Consider the following 23,834-nt stretch of genomic DNA (forward strand, 5'->3'; position numbering starts at 1 on the left):
AAATCTTAATAGTCCAAAGAATTTGTTTAAAGCAAAATTTGACCAAAAAGACCCAATTACGTTCAAAACAGTAGACATGATTAACAGAAAATCTCAGGCACGTCTCTCACAGTGATCATTTTGATAATAAGTAATTTTGTCTAAATTGTTAATTGAACATGTCATAAAGGGCTTGCAATAAAATGCAGGTTTAGTGACTGATGACGTTCCGTGAACCAGAGAACTGCATTGTTGCTGTTCGGAAAGAAAATTCTTTCCCAAACCAACCTAAATACTTGAAATCCATCGCACTGCGTGGAAAAAGCTCCTGCCCACTGTCTGACTATTTTCGCAAGTTTGCAAGTAGAAATGTTGACTTTCGATTTTCAAACTGGGAACAAGGCTCTTTCCCCCCCATTTCTTTACTGTGCTTGCATTTTATCACTGGATTCCGACGCCATCACGAAGCAGAACAGTGCACACGCCATTCACGATCCTCAGAACTTCCCAGCTCATTCCCGACCGGAGCGGGCGCCCGGGATAACGGAATGCGGCAACAAAGCACACCCTGTCCCCAGAGGCGCGCCCGCCGCTCGGACAGGGCACTGCACGGGCAGCGGCGACACCGTCGGGGCGACAAGGGGCGCCCACGCGGGACCCGCCGCTGCTCAGGCTCCTTCCCGCCGGGCGGCTCTCGAAACCCGAGACCGCAGGGACATTTAGGGGTCGTCGTGCGGTCCCAGCTACCACACAGCGGCGGCGGAGCCCACTGCAAACCAGTCCTGCGGGGGAGGACCCCGGGCCGTACAAACGTTACAGCAGGGCCCGCGAGCGACGGCGCGTCCGCTTCCCGCCCTGCCCCCGCAGCACAGGGTCCGACGGGCCCCACACCCAGCGCCGAGGCCCCGCGCCCGGGCCGGCGTCACCCCCCCCCGCCCGCCCGCCCGCCCGCCGGCGCGCCCCCTCCCCGGCCCCGCCCCACGCAGGCGCGCGGCAGGCCCCGCCCATCCCCCTCGCCCGCCGCGCCGGGCGGGGGCGGGGCGACCCTCGGAAGGGGCGTGGCCGCCGGCCTCGACGCGCGCACGCGCTCTCGCCCCTTACGGCTACGTGTCGGGCCACGTGACGCCCACCCCGACAGTCCCCCGTGAAGCAACAGGACGTTAAAAAAAATTTTAAAAAAAATTTGTGGTGGGGGGGTATCGGAGAGCGGGATGAGCGCTCCTTAAAACACGATGGTAACGGCAGGCGAGGATGGGGCCGGGCGGCGGCGAGCGCAGCCGAGCCGCGTCGTGCCGCGCACCCCGCTCACCGGCGCCGCGGCCCGCCAGCCCCGCCAGCCCCGCCAGCCGAGCCGGCCCGGGGCGCGAGGCGGCGCGGCCGTCGCCCCCGCCCCAGTCCCAAGCACCGGCGCCCGCCGCCGCCCCACACCGGCCCGGCCCGGCGCCCAGGCCCCGCGCGCCGCCTCGGCCGCGCCGCCCACCCGCGGGAGGGAGGCGGCGGGGCGCGGCCCCGGGCCGGGCGGCGGGGGGCGGCCGCGGGAGGAGGAGCGTGCCGGCCGCCCCGCTAACGGCCGCCCTGCGCGGCCCCGCCCGCCGCCCGCCCCCGGCCCTCCCCGCGCGCCCCCGCCCGCCGCTGGCAGCGCCGCCCGAACTGGGGCGAACTCCAGCGCCAAGTGAGTGAGGAGGCGGCGGCCAAGAGCAGGAGGAAGAGGAGGAGCGCAGTCAGAGCGCGGCGGCGGCGGCACAGGCGGCCGCGGGGACCAGCCCGGAGGGACCCCGAGCCCGCGGCACAGGCGGCGGCGCGGCGCAGCGGGCGGCAGCAGCCGAGCGAGCGGCGGCGGCGGCGGCGGCGGCGGCGGCCCGGCTCCTCGTCGTCCGGCGCCGAGCGGCCCGCGCCCGCACTCGGCCCGCGGAGACCCGCCTCCCGCCCGCCGGCCTCGTGAGGGACGCGCCGCGCCGGCGGCCGAGGAGCGGCGGCGGCGGGCCGGGAGCGCGGCGGGCCGGGAGCGCGGCGGGCAGCGCCTGCGGGGGCGGGGAGAGCGCGGCGGGCGCGCGGTCCGGTCGCCCCGGCGCGGGAGCCGAGCGGAGCGGAGCGGGACGCCGAGTCCCGAGCGGCCGGCGGCCGGGGCTCCCCGCCCCTCCCTGCTCTCGGGCGGCGGCGGCGGCGGCGGCGGCGGCGGCGGCGGCGGGCGGAGTGAGCTGCGGAGCCTGGAATATGGTCGGGGAAATGGAAACGAAGGAGAAGCCGAAGCCCACCCCAGATTACCTGATGCAGCTGATGAACGACAAGAAGCTCATGAGCAGCCTGCCCAACTTCTGCGGGATCTTCAACCACCTCGAGCGGCTGCTGGACGAAGGTGAGCGGCCGCCCGGCCCCTCGCGGCCCCCCCAAACCCCCGGGACCACCCCCTGGGGCCCGGGACCCGGCGCCCGCCGGCGTGTGGGGCGGGCGGGAAGGTCGCGCCCGGGGACCGACAGGCCCGGGCGGGGCGCACGGAGGCGGCGCCGAGGCCGGGCTCTTGGGGCGCGGCGGGCCGGGGCCGGGGTCGGCGGCGCGGGCGGCACCCGCCGGCGGGACGCCCCCCCCCGGAACCCGCACCCCGCCGCGCCCCGGCGCCGCCCGAGTGGCTGCACTGGGCCAGTTGCGGGGCGACTCCCCGCGCCCCGGCTTCCAGCCGCGTCTGCGAGCTCCGCGGGCCTCCCGGGGAGGAGCCCGGCCCCGCGCCCCGCGGGCGCCTGAAGGACACCGGCCGCGGGGCCGCTGCCGGGGGCGCCGGGGCTCCCCGCGCGGGGACTCCAGCGGGGGTCCTGCCCTCCGGGGCTGAGAGCAGCAGGTAAACGAGCCCCGAGGGGCGCCGCGCGGGGCGCGCTAACTTAGAGGACTTCCACGGGAGACCGAAAGTAACGCCGATTTCGCCGAAGGCGAGCACAAAATGACAGCGGAAAGCACTTTTTGTCCTTTTGTTTGGGGAAGCGAGAACAGTTCGGGAGTTTAACTTCACTTAGGGGGGGGGCGGAGGGGGAGGCACGAAATCCCGCGAGGACAAATGCTGAACGCAGTCCCCAGTTCGGAAGAACTTCGGCGGAGAGCTGCTCCCGAGGACGCCGCCGCCTTAGTTTTGTAGGACAGGAGATGAAGACGTTGGAAAGGCCGAACATGCAGACGAGGGAAAGTTTGCAGAAAAGCCGTGTCGGTGTAGGGCTGTGGGGAGGCAGAATGACAGCGTTAGTTCTGGCCAACTCGGGGATTTCTTTACAAGTTCTTGTAGCAGTGACCCGGAGGATCAGTCCCTAGGAGCTGTGAATTTTTGTCAACTCCTAGAGAAAAAATATGGCCAATAGAGAAGTCTGTTTTGAAAATCGAGTAGCAAGCAGTTTCTTTTTCTCTCTAGAAGTATCACCGAAGGACTGTTTAAAGAAAGCTGAAAATTGTTTTTATAGAGATGAACAATGGATCTTTGATTTTTCACGACAATCTCGAGCTTTATACAGTAGAGCTGGGGAAAAAGGAGTCCAAAGCTTAGAGAGTTGGAATGTCACTAAGGAACAAAAGACCGGAAATGTGTCCGTGATAAAAGATGGTTAAAGAAGAATCCAGGAGCTTTTGTTGTCATGAAAGTCATAGAAACCATTTTGAAAGGACAAAACAGGTATTACTGTCGTCGTTCCATAGCTTAAACATGCCGCAGCAGCCCACATTGACGTGGGCTTTTCCGCACTGTTGAAACAGCAAATCTGTTACTTCCAAATTGCTCCAGAGAAAACTTGAGCTGTCCCTTTAAGGGGTTCTGCTTTTCCTATTTGTGTTGGCATTTGAGAGATTGTGGAGGCAGAAAACTTTCTGGAATGTCAAAAAAAAAAAAAAAATGCTGGAACTCTTAAATCTAGTATTTCCAAATGTGAGCGCTAAGGGGCGCCAGTTATTATTTTTTTATATTTTGCAGGAGAAATGTTTGGAGCAAAATGTGTAACATACTCAATCTGACCTATATTAAATTTAGTTGAAATTTAAATCATAGTAGATCGTTTCATTTGTCAATCTGTGTCCATATTTGTATTTACAAACATCGAAAACTTTCTCTTTAAAATTATTAGGACAATTTTATTACATTTTAAAAACATTTTTTACTGGCATTTTGGGGAAATTAAAAGTTTGAGTAGTATTAGTAAAAATTTGCTGTTTTTTTTAAAAGTACAGTTTAGAAGGAATCTTTTATAGACAAAAAAAGTAGGTCATGATGATATTTAGGATTTAAGTTAAATTTTATTCTTTGAATTGAAATGTTGAGTTCAGACAGATAAGGCATTATAAAAAGTTCAGACATATTTTCATTTCATGTGTTCTATTAAAAAAAATAAATTGAGTGTATCTGATTAGTTCTAAAAGACTTCTCACTTCTCACTTACGTGTTTATGTTGATCCAAAACCTCTAAACGATAATTTAGAGTTGGTTCTCTGTTAGAAAGTTTCTAACCTTTGGCTTCAATAATTTTAAACTTCCAAATGTAGAATTCCAGTTATGTCATTATCTCTAACAACTGTTTGTTCATTTCTCTCTGGTTGGAAATAGTAACCATTTTAGTTGTAAATGTTGGAGAGTATTGGTTGAGAGTGATACATTCTAAGTAATATTTTTTTCTTTTTAATGTTGTTTACGCCATTAATGTTAAGCTCGCTTGAGTGTTAGCCTTTTCAACTCCCCGGCATAAAGATCATAAAGATTGCCTCTGCATGGTAGCTAGGATGTTTAAAATGGACATCATGTGAAGGCTGTGAAGTTTGATTGTTGGCTTTTTTTTTTTATCAGACCAGTACAAACATGCAGGAAAAGGGGCTATTCCTTAGTGTGGATTAAGCTGCTTCCTCTAATTGTTAGCCTTATTATAAACTTAATTTGACTTAAAAATATTGGTTTCTGAAGTGCATCATTTTTTTTTTTTCATGCCGGATGATTTAATTCTGAAATTTGGCAAGTTGTGCTTTACTCTTTTGTGGCCTGTCCTTGCCTAAAACAAATTAATCATGACATGTTTGTGGTTAGGAATTAAATTTTTCCGTTGTCCATATGATTGACTGAAAAATTCTTTTTAAATTTAGATAAAACTGTAAATTATCACTTCAGTGATTAATCAAGTTGAGATACTGTTCTTAGATATATTTTCTAATAGACATTTTGAATGCATATTTTGTATTTTTGAAATTCTATTTCAAAATATTTTTCAAAAGTAAGTTTTTTAAAAATTTGTCTTTGGAGAATTTTTATTTGGCTAGTTATAAATTTGAGATGTACGTACGCTAGATTTTCTTAGTTGATTAAAACCTGAATGCTTTAGATGAGTATTTTAATTCCATGCCAAGTTAACCATATCCTCTATTTTTGTCTGTGGACCATGGACTGTCTTTTTTCTTTTGTTTTGTTTTGTCTTGAGGGAATGGGAGACAGGGATTGTCAGACTTTCCTTCCAAGTCTTTTCAGCATGGTTGCTTTTTTAAGTCGTCAGTACATTCTAGGTTGGCACAGTCATATAAAGGATGTAAATTCAGTTGATAATCCCAGTACTTAAGAATCTTTCATTGAAGATGGAGATGATTACAGATAAAACCGGGGTCTTAAAGTCTTAAACTACGTACGCTCTCCAGGGAGTTTTCCACTGAACCTTGGGACCATCCATGAGAAAGGGTAGTTACTACAAGTTTTTTTTTTTTTTTAACAAAAACCTTTCTTTGTCATGGAAATGAAACTTAGGTAACAACAATGCTTGAATGAAAACTGTTTTTATAAAGTATTGCAATTTAGAATTGAGAAGAATTTTATTGGAAAATAAGATCAATTTAACTTAAAAATCCCAGGGGAAAATGGAGAGCTAAGGAGTTTAAAATGAGGTTTTGAGTCTTTTTTTTTTTTTTTTTTTTAGGCAGAGGGGGTTTAAAGCTGCTGATATAAAAAATAAGAAATATACGGTTTATGAGGAAAGTCAGTAAATCTTTTTTTTTATGAATATCCGAAAAATTAGCGTGTGGCTCAGGAAACCTGAGCAAACATGTTAGATTAGATTCTCATTACTGACTTGAGAAATGCATTTTTGTTTTCTCGTGGTCTTTTTGTGGGAGGGGGGGATAATAGATTTTCATTTCGACCTCAACTTAGTTTTTCTGTCTCTGCTCTCTCTCCCTTAAAAATGGGGCAAAACTATTTTAAATGAAAACCTTCTTTGCTAGTTAACATTTTTCCAGGTTAATGTTTTTTCTACTTATAACACATTCATTGTTGACTGCATTTTACCATGTTTTCTAACACTTCAATTTTCAAATTTTTTTTTTTTTTGAGAAATCTTGTTTGCCTACAAAAGCTTTGGTTTAAAAATTCTGTGGCTGTTGGTATTGAGAGGACTCTCGCTATATAAATTTGTTACAGTTTTAGGGTTTTAAAGAAGCATCGTCGACAGTAATCAATATCTGTGACGAACAAATTTTACTAAAGTTAAAATCTGTTCTTTAGGAGCAAAGAGTTTGCTTTTGTACATAAGCCCTTTGAATTAGTAGCAATAAGAAAGAAGCCAATGTTTATAATCAGTTCTTTCCATTATCCTTTTCTCTCCTCACCCAGGAGGTGTCACCAACTCTATAAATGATGGCAATGATTGTTTGTATAATACGTCATTTATTCAGTATTTATCCTGTGTGTTGAATTTTGAAGCTTGACTCTCCCACAGGCAGAATACGTGTTCAAAATGCACATATGTACTATGAGGAAAAGGTTATTCCTTTTTCTTCATCCAGTTTATGTGTTATAATAAAAGCTGTATTCTCAAGGATGTAACGTAATCGAGTTAATCGAAATAGGTCTCTGCTAATAGCGTTTGCTAGTGTGTTTGGTACGAGCACCTTTTCTTAAACGGCTTTGAGAATATCGGTGAAAACAAGTTAGTTTGACTTCTTAAATGTTTTGTACATGTGTTTCTGTTAACTCTTAAGTCACTGTCCTGAAGCTGATTTGAAGTGCGTCAGTTTTCCTTTTGAACAAGAGGTTTTGGGTTGCTTTTTAAGGGGAGTGGATTCCTGCCACAAAACGCTTGAAGTGTAACAAACCCCATCCCGTCTGCTTTCACCTCGCCTTTACTCTGAAGCATGATTCGAATGCTCCTTTTTTGAGGCCTATATACTTAGATATGTAAGGTTTTTGTATTGCTTTGTTTGTTGACTTGGTTTGAAAGAATGACATCAGTATGATCATAGGGGCAGCTTTTCATAATCTGACCGGAACCACTTTTTTCGCGTGAAAGTCCATGTACTTAATACCATTCCAATTACGACGCTGTACTTAGGAGAAAAACTTGTTTTTCTCTGTTGGAGATGGAAAATGCTCTACTCTTGTTGGTTTATTTGTTGGTAAGTTGAAAAACAGCCCCCTGAGCAACTTTCTGCTATGGTATGCTGGCTGTTATGAAGACACCCAAGGATCTGTTTCAGGGCCACGGATGGGGGCAGTGTGTGGGCCCGTGTCAGAAAGTCGTAATTGGAATTATGTACGTGATTTTATTTACGTGATTGACAGGACTTTATTATTTTCTCGGAACTTCTCTTTTTGACATTGAGATAGTTCAGTGTGAATTTTAAAAGCAGTAAGGTGCTGTCCCCTTAAAGAGAACTTTTAGGTTATGCTTATACCCCTTTTAAAAATTGACCCTTCAGTTTTGGGTCCCAAAATGGCTACATTGTTTGATGTCCAAGTAAGATTTTTATAGCTTTATTTTCATTTAAGAGCAAAAATAGCATCATACTTTTCGTAGTAGTTTGTTTTACGGGATTTGTAAATTTGGGGGTAAAAAATTTAATATTTCTCCTTTCATCTTCTAAGTTCTTCTAGTTGGACTAATAATCAAATTAACAGAGGCAGATTAACAGGAGGAAATCAAATTTTAATACAGGCACATGGGAAATTTACACAAACATGAAAATTCCAAAGACTATGAGGCAACATTGGGTATATATGACATTTTGGATAAAGGGAGAAAAGGGGTGTGTGGGCGGGGTCTTAGATTGCAGAAGTGAGAATGTGTGATTTACAGGTAGTTGAGGAAGAACAGAACACACCTGGCAGGCAAATTTTTGCTGGGCAACTGGGAAACAATGAGACAGGAGAATCTCCCTGACAGGCACTGCCTGAGGCCTTATTTACTGTAGTTAATTCAAATTAGGCTAAGTTGTCTTCCTCAGATTCCCTTCCTGAAGCAGGTTTTTTTCTCAGACCCTCTTGGGCAGGAAGTGGGGTTGGACCAAAGATTCTTTTTGAGTGTTGTATTTGTCAATAACCAGCTTAAAATCAAGATCTCAAAAGTCATCTTTGGGTGGCAAAGCTTTGGTTCCCTTCAACTGCAAATGTGCCCCCAATCTGTACTGGGTATTTTTTTCTGTGTTATCATGCCTAAGGTGGAGATATTATCTCTTTTGTGTCTGTCCTGTTAAAATTAGTGTCTTAAAGGTGCCCACCTCATAGCCTAACACTTGTACATACATTTTCACATGTTTGAGTTAATAAATAGGTTGACACTTTATATCCTTTTTTGACTTCTGGTTTCTCTAAAATATGAGATTAAGCAAATTATATCATGATCGATGATGGTTTGGAGCAATTAGAAGAAAGGGTCCATTTTTTTTCTTAATGATATTTTTAAAAAATCTTAAAATATTACTTGTAGTATTTGCCTTCAAAGACCTTAATCTTAATTTTATTTAACTACCATTGGTGTGAGTAAGAATTAGAAAGATAAAATCACTTGAGCAGTAGTTTTAGCCAGTCCTTTTACAAAGCGTGTCAGTCCAAAAGCAGAGAAACGTTCTTTGTGCTCATCTCAGCTCTTGAAAGTTTTGGCATTTTGGAATTATATAGGTAAGCCTTTTCCCTAGTCAGTTACCTATAAATGTCAACATTCAGCGGATAGGTAGGTCTTGTACTTTGTGCAGAGCACAGTAAATAGGAAACATTTCTGTCCCTAAGGACTGCTTTGATGTGTTCTGGATAAATAAGGACTATTTGAATGGTTTTAGTTAGAAGAAAGCCGAGCATAAACTTGTGTGGCAGTTACAATAATTTAACACAAATAGTAACTTTTTAAACATATGTGTTTCAGGCTAATTTGAAACAGTGCCATAACTTAGAAGACAGAGAAATTGAAATTTTCAGTTAACTGAAGCATAACCCTCTTAAAAAGAGGCTACTTCTCTGCTTTAGTCTTATCAATGTTTTCAAATAAATCTATCATGAGATTTTAACAGATATATAGCTTGTAGAAGATAAATGATTTGTCCAGAATTCTTGTAATTAACAAGCAAATAACAGTACTTAATGTTTTCACCGTTTCCTCAGTTTCCTGAAGCAGAAATTCTAGTTTGAAAATCCAGCAATCTTGTCAAGTCTAACAGAATAAACAAAATTTTGTTTATACTTATAATGTTGCTTCATGTATCGATTCCAACCTATATATTTTATTAAATTTTGAGGCTGGCGAACTGAATCAGTTTGCTGTAACGTTTCTATTACAGTATTTATGGTAAAGCAGAATTTGTCAGTGTGGATGCTTTTCCAGGGTGTTGAAGTATCAGAAAAACAAGAAAATGCGAACTTTGGGCCCCTGTTGTCTGGCCACGGCAGGAAGGAGAGGGCGCACGTGAGCAGCGTGCACGTGTGTGCGAGCGTGCCTGTGTCTGACAGGAAACGTGCAGTGCACGTGCATTCAAGCTGGCCTTGAAATCCTTGGGAGTGGGTGCTGGGGATGGTAAAGTTCCAGAACAAAGTAGGTTTTGGAAGTTATGAAGTATCTGCTTCGCTCCCGGATTGAAATGATTAGGTATCAGTAGTGGAGAAGAGAGTGGGCCTTAAGTAAATGCCTTGCTTTTGGCTTTGGTGCAGGACAAGTTATTGTAAAGACTGGACATAATCACCTGGTCAGTTGCAAATTATGGGGATCCCTTTGCTTTTGAGTTTATATAGGAAAATTAAATACCAACAAAAAAATGTAATGTACATATATTTTACTTCACGTAAGGAAAATTAAAGTAATATCAGGAAAACCATGGAGTTTCAGAGACGCAGGGCACCCGCGAGTCAGGGGATGCTGTGTGCGTGGGTGCGGAGACCAGGGTCTGGGGAGGTTGTGACTTGTCCGCATCACAAGGCAAGGAGATGTCGGCTAGAGCCAGACCCTCAGTTCTACCTTCTGATCTATTTTGTGAATGTGCCACTTTGTAAGTGAAGCTGGAAAAGAAAAGCCCGGAGTCGCTCCATGTGCTAAAAACTGCTGTGGCTTCAAGTTATGAACACGAGGAAAGAGCAAATGGAGGTTTTGTTACTTCTGTGTAGGACTTGCGCAGATGCTGGTCAATTTAAATTAAAATGCTGGATTTTAATTTTTTTTAATGGTAAATCTTTATGATAGTTAAGAGGCTGAAAGTGAGAAAGTAAAGGCATTTTTAGAGGATTTCAACTCATTCACTTAGTTCTTAGTAACCAAAGAATAAATAGAGCCTTAGCTCTTTAAAGTAACGTGGTGCAGATAAATCTAGTCTGTATTTAATATTGTTGCTGTTGTTACTGCAATTACCATTTTTAATTAACTACTCAAGGGAAAACAACATTTCTGACTGGAAGATTTATTGTAGAGGTTTAACATTGTTAGATGATTCAAGCCAGGAAAGTACACCTGCATCAGGTTTAGATTAGCATAAAGTGGTAAATAGCCCAGTGACTTAGCAGGTAGGCAACTCAGAAGAGTGACAGGTGGATGACGATGAACGGAGTGGAACTGGGTGCTGCACTAGGTAGCCCGTACATCCCATTCCTGACGCCCGATCTGGAGTATGGACTGCTGCTTTCAAGTATATTCAAAAGAATTAAGTATGAACTACAGCTGTTAGCGTGCTGTGTTACAGTAATTGTATCTCTCTGATAGACTTATATAGTTACATGACAGGCGAATATGATTTTTAAGAAGTAAAAATTTCAAACCAAGGCCACATATAAGTTACTCTGAAATTAACTGTACCTAATCCTGTTGTTGTTACCACCACTGTTGCAATGCTGCTCCCATTGTTACGACAGGTATCTAGGTGTCGATTCTGTGTGTTTGCACATGTGGGCTTAAAGTTGAGAATGATTGTTTCTGTCAGTATACTCATGAGACTATGTTGCAAAGTAATAAGAGTTCTTTGACTGGTAGACCCGGGATCAAATCATGACTTTGGTGATCTTGAACATGATAAATAACCTCTCTGAACTGAACCTCAGCTTTTTTGCCTATAAATGGAATTATCAATTGTGCTGCTAACCGCAAATGATACTCGGAGGCTGGAGAGTATTATATGCAGAAAGATTCTCAAACTGTCAGGCAGCAGCATCTAATTTCTGCCAACATTTTTAGGGTGGTTTTGATAGGATTGAGAATCAGAAAACAAGCAGCTTGTAGAGAACTAGAGAAGAAAAGAAAAAAAGGAGAAAGTATGTGTTCGTATGGATGCCAGCTCGTTTTTACTTGCAGGAGAATCACTATGGGCACTCCGATAGTTCAGAAGTCGTCACTTTGAGTTGAAGTCTAGTAAGGTTTTGTGAGAAGTGGAACTTGCGTTGTATTATTACTTGGTGAGATTTAATGAGGTGAACGGATGTTTTGGGTGCAGGATGTTTTGGAAGGGAAGGTACAGTAGTCTCAGCCAGTGGGGATGGGAGACTGAAAGGCTTGCCGGAAGTGTGCGCAGATTAAGGTATCTGGGATGGCAAATGCGTGAATTCAGAGTAGAGCCAGAAGACTAGGTTAGGACTATGTTGTAAAGTGCCTTGAATGTTAGGATGAACGGTTTACATTTTATTCTGAGTGCTGGACGGAACCACTGAAGGCTTGGGTAGTACCAGGGTATCCTAATGACTCGAGGTAAACTGACATGAGTGTATAGAATATGTGGGTTCAAGGAAGTAGAAATTAGACATAGTGTGAAGAATTAAGATAAAGTAATAACTATTATATTTTGAACTTTCTGTATTTTATATTCAAACTCTTGACAGTTTTTAAAAATGTGTTATAAATAAAAATAAACATACACACAAATTATTTTTTCTTACCCACAAGTTACTGTATTCATCCTGCAGTATTGAGAACATGTGGGGCTCACTTGTTTAGCTGTCAGCTCAGTTTTGGTTACTTAGAATTGAACTTTCTATGAATTAAAGAGATTTGAAGAAACTCTTTGGGGGAATTTTAGGAATTCTTAAATTAAGTTGACTTAGAGGAAATTTTATTTCAACCTCACTTATCTATTGATAAATCTACATATGTAATAAAGTGCAGTGAAGACCTTCCAAAAACTTTACTAACTGACCATTTTATTTACTTTAATTATATTCATATTTGTTGATTATTTTAAGTAAATGAGAGATAACTTGCTTGACATTCCATCTTTAAAAATTTTTGTATCTTTAGAAACATTTTCCTGTACAGTGATATCACACTGAGCAAAATGGATTAAAACTATACATACTTATATGTGGGATATAAACCTAAAAGCAACTAATGAACAGGACAAACACGCAGAGACACAGGGACATGGGCCATAGACTAGTGGTTACCAGAGGGGAGAGGGGAGGTAGATGAGGTAAAAGGGGTCAGATATGTGGCAACAGAAAGAAATCTAACTATGGGAGGTGAACACACAATGCAGAGTATATATACGCCTGAAACTTACTGGATTTCATTAACCAATGTCATCATAATAAAAAAAATCAATTTAAACAAGAAAACTATACATAGTGTAATAACCGGTCCATATTTAGATTTGTGTAGTTGTCCCCAAAATATAACTGGCTCGTACAAAACCAGAATCTGACCACTCATTGAATCTGGTTCTTAAGACATCAAATCTTTTTAATCTAGAATCATGTTTTTTTTTTTTTGAATGATCCTTATATAACTTCCTCGTCATTATGCAGTATTGTATCTAGTGCTTTGGGAATTAGGTCCAAAGGGTTGAATAGGTTAAAGTGTATCATAGGTGATGCTGTATATTTGATGTTGCACGTCAGGGTGGGGGGCCAGGGGGAACGTATCTGGTTCCCGTAGTGAAGCTAAGGTTAATATCTGTGTTCCGGTGGCAAGAGACTTATCTTTCCACTGTAAAGTCAGTTATACCTTAAAAAGTTACGCTTTCTTTCACCAGCAGGGAATATGTTGCTATTCTGAAACGATTTCCTAATGGAAAAGCCAGATGCTTATTCTTAATTATTGTTTGATTCTCAAAGTAAAGCATTGGTTTGCGAGCTGCCTTATATGGTGACTAATGAATTTTTCTGTCTTTTTCATGATCATCATAATGGGCTCATGGATTTTCATAAACTTACTATATTTAAGTGAATTACAATGATTATTATTTTTGATGTTCAAATTGTCCGAACTTTGGCCATTGATAATCTAACTGGCTCCCTTGTCTTTTGAAATCTTTACTTACTGGAACAGCTGGATGTCCCCAGTACCTTCCTTGCCCCCCAGCTGGAATTAGCCATTTCTCCAAAGTTCTTTATAGTGGGAGTGGTATTAGAGACCAGAATTTAGGCACTTAACGTGTTTTTTTGCTGTCAGGATGAGGTTACATTGAAGCCATTTTCTGTGGACAGAACTAGCTAGACAGTATCGATTTTAAAACTCGTGAGTTCATGTTTGTATTTTCAATTCAGTTTTAACATTACATTTTATTTCCTATCATACCATTTTTTCTGCCAACACTAAAAAAAACAAAAACGTGATTTCTGACGGTGATAGAATTTCTTGTTTACTTTATTCTACAATAAAAAGAAAATGCTTTCAAAATAATATTACTAATAACAGTAAAACTAGCTGAATATGTTTAAACTTTTAAAATGCATTTTAGACATGTTACAAATTATAGATACAGCCAGTGACTGCTTGTTCTTCTAATCCAATGGCAGTTTCCTTCCTTTTTTGGCGTGATTCTATCTATAGAATTTTTTTTTTTTTAACCAAACCTCATTGTTGACCTTATGATATTGTCATTTTTTGGCTGAGTTCTTTTGTTGTACTTTTAACCCATGTTCAGCAGAAATTAGAAGAAACATATACATATATTGTAAAATCAAGACTTGGTGGATATGTGTTTTGTGGAGATATGATCCAGAAATATAGCTGACTTGATTTACTTAGGCTAGTGCTTTCTATATTAAGCATGAAGGATAAGAAAAGAACAGAGGCAAATTTTTTTAATTCAGTGAATTCTGAATAATATTGGTAAAAAAGTAAGTATAGCTCTTTAAGCTTTTAAAGTCCTGTGAGATAGAGAAAATCTCTAGGTAGAAATTAAGTATTGAAATTTTATTTCTGAGTAGTTGCAAAATCTCTACTACAAAGTTTGTGTCCTTAAGAACTTTTAATAGTAAGGAAGTTATGTTCCAGCAGATGGAGATATTAGTACACAAAAGACAGTGTTTAGTGATTAAAATGTGTTGAGAAATAACCCTTTTGCCAGAATAGAAGTTTTTTCTCCTTTAAACGATAAGAGAAGAGTTGATTGGTTATATGGCTAATAGCAGTTACTGAATTTAATATTTGGGGTGGCATGTAAATCAGTTGTGATATTTTTTTTAAAGAACTTGTCTTAGTAAGAGACCATATATGTTAGTATGTTGACTATGTAAAATAGGACTGGTTTAAGCCATCTAATTGATTACAGCAATTTTCTGAAATAACTCCTTCTGCCTTTCTTTACAGCTTAGCTGCTTGAAGGGTTTTGTTTGTTTTGGCAGGGGACTGAGTCAAGTCTGTTTAACGGTATTCTGTTTATATAGTATCTTTGCAATTCTATAGTCTTCAACCAGGCGATCGATTTTTGTTTATTAAGTCTGAAAAAAATGTATGCCATAGTTTATTAAATGTTATATGGAGAGGAAGTTCTTTTGGGGATAATAGTTTTATTGTAGTAATAAAATATTATCAGCAGTAAAAAGATAATCTTATCTCACTTTATTATTATAGTTTATAACATTCCTTGTCAGTTTTTTTAGTTAGGTAAATAATATATATTTTGCTTTAAAATAATGTCTGACAGCTGTTGAAGAAATATTGCTTGCTTAAGGTCCTTCTTAGATAAGATTTGGAAGCATGTGTTTTTGTTAATAATTAACACATTTAAATGATATATTTCCAGTTGAGCTTTTTTTAAATTGCAAAGTCAGTTTTAAAATGACTTTTTTCCTTCAGTCACTTGAACTCAGACTTGGGAGAAGAAGACATTTGTCCTTTTTCTTTATAATGTATAGGATCGGGAGAGGAAAGGTCCTGTGGTACCTTTGTAGAACTGATAATTTTCACTCTCCTCTCCTCCGTCTGTTCTTTTTCTTTTGTTATTCCTAAAATGTAAAAAATTGAAGATTCGCACATTTCCAGTTCACCTCTGGCAATAGTATGACTTGTGGTCTCTGACTCTTGGGGAGGGTGGCGATGAAGGCAGAGAGGTGTCAGAGCATATTGTCTTTGACTCCTAATTGGAATTTTTTTTTTTTCCAGAGAAACTTAGGAAAGGCCAATTTTGTGTATATATTTTTAAGACTGTTTCTTAGACTCATTTGAGAGAGTTTATGAGTTTAAATTTCTTCCTCCTAGCAATCATTAAAAATGTGTTATAAAGAAATAGACACATTGATTTTATTCTTACAAGTATATTCATCTCATGGAAAATCCTTAAAATGCATCAAATCACCCAAAATTCAGTGACATTCACTCTTAACATTTTGATGAAATTTCTGCTAGTCTTCCTCCTCCTCCCCCCCATTTATGGGTATAACAGAATTCAGATCCTGTTGTTACTCTGTGTGTGTGTTTGTGTGTGTGTGTGTAAATACATTACATCATGAGCATCTTCCCTTGCCTTTTCATTTTCTTCGACAGTATATTCATGGTAACATCATTCGTCTTACAGAGTGTATTATAATTTACTGAACTGTCCTCTGTGAACATAACACTGCTTTCAGGAAGCTTGTGCGATGGTATCAAATGGTTTCAGAAGCTTATTATTGTTTACAAAAGCCTTAGGTTACTAAATATTGTAACTGGGTCCTGTGAATACTAAGTTATTTTTGCAAATTGATTAATTGGAAGTCAGCATTCTGTGCTGTATTCCAATCGAGTAATTACTATTGTACGACTTGTAATTTTTGAGTAATGTCAGAATCGCATATTTCACGTATAAAAGATTTTTGTTTGCAAAGATTTGAATGCATACTCTGTGTAAGATGTTGTAAGGAATACCACTGAGATTCACATTCATGCCTTACCTTCAAGTTGTCTGAGCAGTTGGGCAAATGGTGCAAAAAGAAAAGTAATATTAGTAATAGAAACATACCAAGAGAGGGCTGAAGACTGGTGCGAGAGGTCACTTTAGGCTGGAGAGGTTACGGAGTGTTTCAGAAAAGGTACAATTTCACTTGGCTCTTGAAGGGTAGATAGTATGGAAGTAGGGAAGAGGTAAGGGAGTAGGGTTCCAGACACAGGGGACACTGCCTTTGAATATGAGAACATTCCAGAGGGGACAGAAGGTAATTCTCTGCTGCAGACAGCTTTCAGTGCCTGAGCTTTAGGTCCTGTCCTGTTGATAATGGGAGACCCACTGAAGACATTTTTTTTTAATACATATTTTTGTTTTTTCCCCCTTTGATCTGCCCCGTGTTTCTGTTTAGTATATATAAGTGTGATAGATTATTGTGCTTCCTGCATATTTCCGGATTTTTTCCTTGAGCTCCCCACCTTCCTGTATTTTGCTACTTCTATTTCGACTGTGTTTTATCTGTGCCTACTTATTCTGGCTTTCCGTTCTGTTTTATTAGTACATTTGGATTGACTTTACTACTAGCCTTTCATTTCCGTTGTTTTCTGTATGTGTATGTTGGCGAGTGTGTTGGGTTTAGGTGCATGGAGGAAGAAGTACTCCTAGATGAGTTAGCCTGTGAGTTCTAGAACTGGCGAGTCTCGGCTCTGCACTGCAGATGAGTTGCAAGCACATCTTGGTCTGCGGGGCGTGGATGGCATGGTTCTCGCCATATGGCAGCCTTTCATCGTCCTCTGCTTTTGCTTTTCCTCTGATGACCTGAAAGACTGCAGTTTTACGTCGGACTGGAGAGATCGAAGATGGGCAGACTTAACTCTGAATTGGGGAATGCTTTAGGGAAGTGTCTGCAAAGTGCGTTCCACGCAGTTCTGGCTTCCTCAGGTGGTCTGAGAGTTCAGGGTTCTGTGGTCACAGTGCGTGCTGCACACGACACACCTTCGTGAATTCAGCAGGTGCTGACAGCTTAAACATCCAGGATCTGCAGTGAGGAAAGCTTAACTTGGTTTATTTAACCGAGCATTTTCCGAAATTTCTTGAGAAAGGAGTGCCTTTTTTTTTCTTTTTCTTTTGGAAACGGTGGTCTAAGGCTACATCATGGGAAATGTTGGAAAGAGGATTCTGAAGAGCTGTGGATCCTGGGGGTGGGGGGAGTAGGGCTTAAATAATAATTGTTTGGAATCTTAACTTATTTCTGAATGAGAATGCTGATTCAGTGAGATCACAGTACCTTATGGAAAAAAAAGTTAAATTTCAGTTAGTTTGGGATTACTTCAAACTTCATTTGAAAGCAAGCAAGAAAAAGTGCTTTTAAATATGTAACAATTGAGGCAGATGGTTTCAATAGTGAATTTTGTTTAATTCACTATATTATTTAAATAAAAAAGTTTGAACTTGGTGTTTAAACAAATATTTTCAAAATAAGAGAAAGTCAATGTAGAATCCTAGTGACTTAAACATAAACCATACTTAAAAATAGATGTGCACGGAAAAATATGTTGATGTTCTAACATATGCCTGGCTTAAGCTAAACTTTTAAAATTTGGAAACTGTAAGGTGAAGAGGAATTGTAAAATTTTGAAAATAAAAATATTTATCTTTGTTAGATTGCAGTAGTTTTGTGAGGTCTGTTAAGTCAGTAACCAGTTGAGTTTTTCCTGTGAACTTAGTTTTAATCTGAATGTGGGATAATTGCTCTCTGTATTGTTACAGCAGCCATATAGTTGTATATTAAAAAGTTTTGATGACATTTAGTTTGCAGAAGCCTTTAAAAAGAGAGAAGTATAAGGATGGGTGATAGAATAGCATTTCACCTGTAATGGATCTTAGAGATCACAGTTCAATCCTTTCATTATATATATAAATGCAGTTCATTCATATAGGGCACGAAGAAGTTTTATACATTGAAAACTGTTAGTTTCAGAACTTGTAGCTCATTTGGCTCTTGTGACTGAAATATATCCATATGTGATGTTATTAGCCAGTCAGAGAATACCTCTGGGCCTGACCCCCTCCCTCTGTGGAGAATAACGTCATGACCGATACTTCGCGTAGTGTGGCTACTTTCTGATGTGAATCATCTTTTATTCCATTGCTTGAAATATCTACCCAGGGTAGTTTTAGCTTTTCCTGTAAGGAAAAACTTAAGCATCTAATGCACAGAGTGATATTGTCATTAAGCTGATGTTTCTAAGACAAAGGCTCTCCTAGACTCTCCTAGATTCATGACACTTCGCATTAGCATTTCAGGCAGGCCGAATCTGGTGTAGGAACAGTTTAGTGTGTATTTGCATAAGACATTTCACTGTGCATATTTTACACAACATAAATATTTTAGAATTATTCGTTAGAGTAAGCTGATCATTTCCTCTACTTCCTTGTAGATGTAGATCATTTGCCCTAGAATAATGTGATAAAAGTCTAAGATAAGGGAAAGTGAGAAAGCCACTTGTCCTCTGAATACTCAGGTGTTAGAGTCGGTCATCACTGGACTAATACTTAGACATTCCGTGTGTGTATTCCATGCAGGTTGTAGTTTTATAGGCTGGTGTAGGCTTATCTACATTTTTGAAGGGTGATTAAATTAGGAGAGCTGCCTTTAAAAAACATTTTGCTGTTCTCTTATAAATCTTGAATAAGAGAAAATATGAAAAAGGGCAGAGAGTAGAGAGGGTAAATGGGTCCTGTAAGAGAATGACAGTCATTAGGGAAGATGAAAGTTAAATCTGAGTTAGAGAATCTTAGATTCGTTTTTAGGTTATAGGAAAATTTATTTTACATGGTGGCAAGGGATATGGGAGTCTTTTTTTTTTTCACATTTATTATTATTCAAGGACTAACACTTTTGCTTTTCTTACTGAAATATGTTAATTGGACATGATAGTAATAGTAATTTTGTTACATGGTAACTGGGGATATGTCTCAAGTTGTCCAAATTCGAATACTAATTTTTAGTTACTTTATTTGTGGATCTTTAAAGGCAGGATGGCTTGGAGCCCGAGAAGGGGGCAAAGAGTGAAAGGCTCTGAGCAAGTTGTGGTCCTTGAGTCTCCTCAGAGTGGAAGTCTTTGTTGAGAATCCAGTGTCTCTTTGTTAATGTTATTTATTGAATAACAAGTACCTATATCCCGACAGTATAAATACGCACCCAAAAAGATGGTAAAAATATGAATCAGGAAAGATATGTATCTTAATTTTTTAAATGCTATGTAGACGTACATTTATATACTGAAACAGCTGCAATCAAAGTTTCATGAAATAATGTTTGTATTACCTACAATGTAATCTAGTATTTTCTTGTATTCCGTTCAAAAAATGCTGGTTGCGACTAATTCTGTAGGTTGAATGGGTTGCGACCTATGTCGTTTTAGCAGAACTGCTGTCGGCTCTTGCTATGATATAGGTTTCCACAGACGTTTTTGTTTTAATCCAGCACTTTGCCCGATGCTGGGATACAGAGATGAGCAGGTCTCGTTCAGGCCTTGAGGAGCCCCGCAGTGGTATGGAGAGAGACATGACATACGCAGCTGCCACACAGCGCTCTCACTGTGGTGACGACCACACGCTCCCGTTATGATGGCAGGGGCCACATCATTTCCCAGCAGAAAGATGCAGATTTCTTCTCAGTTCACACGTTACATAATCTCATAATTCCTCTGATTACAGGCTCCACATAATATGCAGTTTAGATCTCTTGTTTTCCCCGTGTAAATTCTAAAATGAATACTGTCAAATTTTTTAAAAAAGAGATTTCTGAATTTTTGGTGTATAGCCTAAATTTGTAAAAGTGTTAATTTTATAGATAACCTTTAAAGAAATATAAATCACACAAATGACTAATACAGTTCTCTTAAATATGTCATGGTGAGTAGCTTTAATCCCATTATTTGAGAAATACTATTTATTTTTCTTCCAAAGCTTATATCGTGACTTATTAAGAAGGCGGGAAACAGTGTTATATAAATATAAACATATGTATCTTATAATTGCCTTTTACCATTGGCTGTTCGCCCAGGTAGTGAAAGATAAGCTACAAAACAAACCATGAACTTTTAAATAATGGAATAAAAGATAGATACTTAATTACCCAGCACTTAAATCATTTTGTCGTTTTATTGAAATTTGGAAATATTCTGTATATTGACTTCTTTTATCTTGTGGTTACTTCACTCATGATAATACTTAATATAAAAATTCGGAGTATGGTGGCATTTTATCCAAAAAAGAAATAAAAAGCATGGCATGTCTGTGGATTTAGTTTCTTTGGTTACACAGTTGTTACCGGTCTTTCCTATGAGTGAGAGGCTGCTACACTGGGCTGAGGAAGCTAATGTCTGTGTGGATGTGGAGGTTGTCTTGGGATGGTTTTGCCGTTAGCAGTGAAAAATGTTTTCCTTAGAGTTCTTGTGCAGCAGGCCATGGAAGAAAACACATTTTTATAATAAAGGTGATGAATTTAATCGCAGACTGGCAGCCAAATGGAAATTTGCAGACCTTGATACTGGGAGAAAATTGCCTATAAAGCAACTCTTGAGAGAACAGGCTTTAAATTTATCCACCCATTTCGACATTGAAGAGAACATAGGAATCACAGGATATTTTGCTTGGCCTGCTTAGTTCAGATGGATGGTACTTGAGTATTCTATTTAAGAGCTAGAGATGGTTTAAAGTTGCTTATGCTTTGTATGTAAAGCCTTTTGCAGTACATTTTTTGTATTTTATTAAATATCTAAAACTCTACTGCCTTTTTATATTTCAGCACATGATAAGCCTAATGAATTGAAATCTATTTAATATATTTGTGGTCACATGCTATGTAATTTGTATTTCTGCCATTTATATGATGAACTGCACAATCTTAAAGGATGCAAAATACTCTGGGTTTATAAGTAACATTCAATTGATAGATCTGTCACATAAACTACCACTCTTTACTGTTTTACATTGAACTTAAACAATTTATAAAATTTAAACACAGACTGGTAATATTTCTATTAGGGGAAATCTAGACTTTGTCAACTTTTTACTGTAAGTGACTTAATGCTTGTCCTTCCCAGGAATAACCTAACCCTTCATCCAATATGTAGTATTTAAAGTGCTTAACCTTGAATCGTGGTGTATTATAGCATGTATTTTGAGGTGTAACCCCCCCTACACACACACACACACACACGCACACCCACCCACCCACCATGATACACATTCTTGTTAATAGAATTTTTTGTGACTCTTGGAAAGAGACCAATCCAAGGATGGTAAATGTGTAAAATGTAAAAGTGCTAATGCAAAATAGAAAATAAAAATAATTCTTAATATACTTACTGGAACTACTGGGAATTAAAGGGAAAAAGTATTACTTCTAGGAGTTATTAGACTTTGCTTGCATACACAACCCTGACGTGACAGATTATATTTTCTGAGCAGCATGGTACATTCTATATTAAGAGTGTGGTAAGTCTGTGTTCTCTTTAAGTATAGAATTAGAGAAGTGTTTAGTTTTAAAGTAAATACACAAATTTAATATTTGATGTCCAAGAAAGCAAAAGTAGAAGGAAGAAAAATGTTTTACAAATTCCTTTGTATTTAGAAAAGCTTATGGAGGCTGTGCACAAGACTGAAGAAGAAATAGTATTAATTTTCTATTGTTAAAATATGTACCAGCAATTGTATCTTTGTCATTAAAAGTAGTTCATTTAAATGACGTTAAGTGCTAGATTGATTGTATTGTATCCATAGAAGTAAGCTTAGCATGGAATGTTGAATGTTAATTTAGAATGTTTAGCCATCTCTGAAATTTGCAAAGTTTAAAGTAAATCAGTTCCTCTGTTCCCTTATCAATGACCAGTTGCTTGGTCATTTGGTTTATTTGGCTTGGGTAAGCTGTGGTAAGTTTAGAATTCAGAGATAGAGCCCAGAGATAAATATACTTTATGCTAAGCCTTTGCAAGAGAAATAAAGTATAATTAATTATATTTTAACTCTGATGCTCCTGATCTAGTAAATCAGTACACAGAAAGCTTTATTTTCAGTTAAAGAAAAGAACGAAAATTTTATGTATTTTAAAATATAAGATGAAGGTAGAATAAGGTATATGGAATATATATAAATGACATGAAGTATATTAATATGTTTTAAGAATAGATATTTATATTTTTGCATAACATTGTATGTACAAGTATCACATACATGTAAATTTTAATGAAGTGTTATGTGTATGCACGTGTATATATGTAATCTTTATTTCGTTAAAACTTTACTACTTTTCTGTAGCAGGCTGAGTATTGTTTATAAGCTGATACTATATTCAGTTCTCATAGATACTGGTGGAGGTTTACTTTTTAAAAAGGATTTCTTTAGTGATATGCTTAAATTTCACATCCAAATCTGTTGTGATGAAGGTAGCCACAATTTAGTTTAAAATTGTTTATGCCAAAGTCTGAAACACCTGAGGCACCTAGGATTTTTAGTTCTGGAAGGATTTTAGAATCAAATGTTTGAACAGTCACATCATTGACTTAGCTCAAGCCTACGGGACTGGCAGAGGGGAAGTGTTCACAGGAATATTGCAGTTTCAAGGTGAAATATAAGATCCTTCCCTATTCTTTTTTCTGTTTCTGTATAGATAGCTATTTTCAGGTATTGAATTGTAGTTACGTACGTATACGCTACAAGCCAGAATGTCCCCTCCAACTTTCCTTCTTCCAAATTACTCATTTGAGGTTAAAATAATTTTAAATCCCAGAAAAGTGTTTAAATCAAAATAGGTCAGATGCTGGAGCAAAAAGCTATTACCTTTTTCAAAGAGTAGATGTGGAAGAAGCACTATAGAGAATATTTGCTCCAAGTATTTAAGAGTCGTTTTTAATAAGCCAAATATACTTTGGGGTTTAGTTTGGAGTAGTTTGTAAGGTTTTCTTGGATTACATGGTTGAATATTTGAGGAGGAGCTTAGTAAAAATGATTTGGAAAAAAAATCAACCGTATCTTTGTTATATCTACCTCCACTTTGCCATTTATGATGAATTTACATGTGAGAAGTCATTTGCAAACAGTATTTGGTTATTTGGTAGATTCCCTTTCTAAGTATCTTTCATGTTTGTAGATTCTAGGGAAAGAGTAATTACACATTTTAGATGACTGATATTCATAACAGCAGATATTATCTTTCAAACTTATTCGTCAGGATACAAATATATAATTTTCCATTGCAGTCGTCATTGCTGATGCTGATAGGGATGTACGTATATCTTTCAGACACATATAGATTATTTTAATTTTTGTAGCAACCTTGTGAGCTGGAAATAACTCCATTTTATAGATGAAGGAATGGAGGCAGACTGAGACATCACAGTAGTTTTTTTTTTTCCAAAAATTGTACTCTAGCACTTTGTTTCTCTATTCATCGAGGGTCAACCATGTAGTCAGCTGTTTTGTAAATTTCTTTTAAAAAAAAAAAAAAATTTAAATATTCCCTAATGTGA

At 40.0% G+C, this 23,834-nt stretch overlaps 1 protein-coding gene across 6 annotated transcripts in view; it reads left to right on the forward strand.

Annotated features, from left to right (window-relative positions):
- Nucleotides 1–2,124: 2,124 nt before the first annotated feature.
- The window catches only part of QKI (QKI, KH domain containing RNA binding), a 130,075-nt gene continuing 108,365 nt past the window's right edge, over nt 2,125–23,834 (forward strand). For 2 of the 6 annotated variants that reach the window (XM_039881315.1, XM_039881341.1), the window contains exon 1: nt 2,127–2,335. In XM_039881315.1, coding sequence (XP_039737249.1) covers nt 2,194–2,335 — 142 coding nt within the window. In that variant the 5' untranslated portion in view covers nt 2,127–2,193. Of the gene's footprint in view, nt 2,336–23,834 lie in introns of all 6 variants that reach the window. The other 4 variants (XM_039881297.1, XM_039881306.1, XM_039881335.1 and 1 more) reach the window with 3 other exon arrangements.

Source organism: Pteropus medius, unplaced genomic scaffold, assembly GCF_902729225.1.
Source record: "Pteropus medius unplaced genomic scaffold, Ma_sr-lr_union100, whole genome shotgun sequence".
Lineage (NCBI taxonomy): Eukaryota > Metazoa > Chordata > Mammalia > Chiroptera > Pteropodidae > Pteropus > Pteropus medius.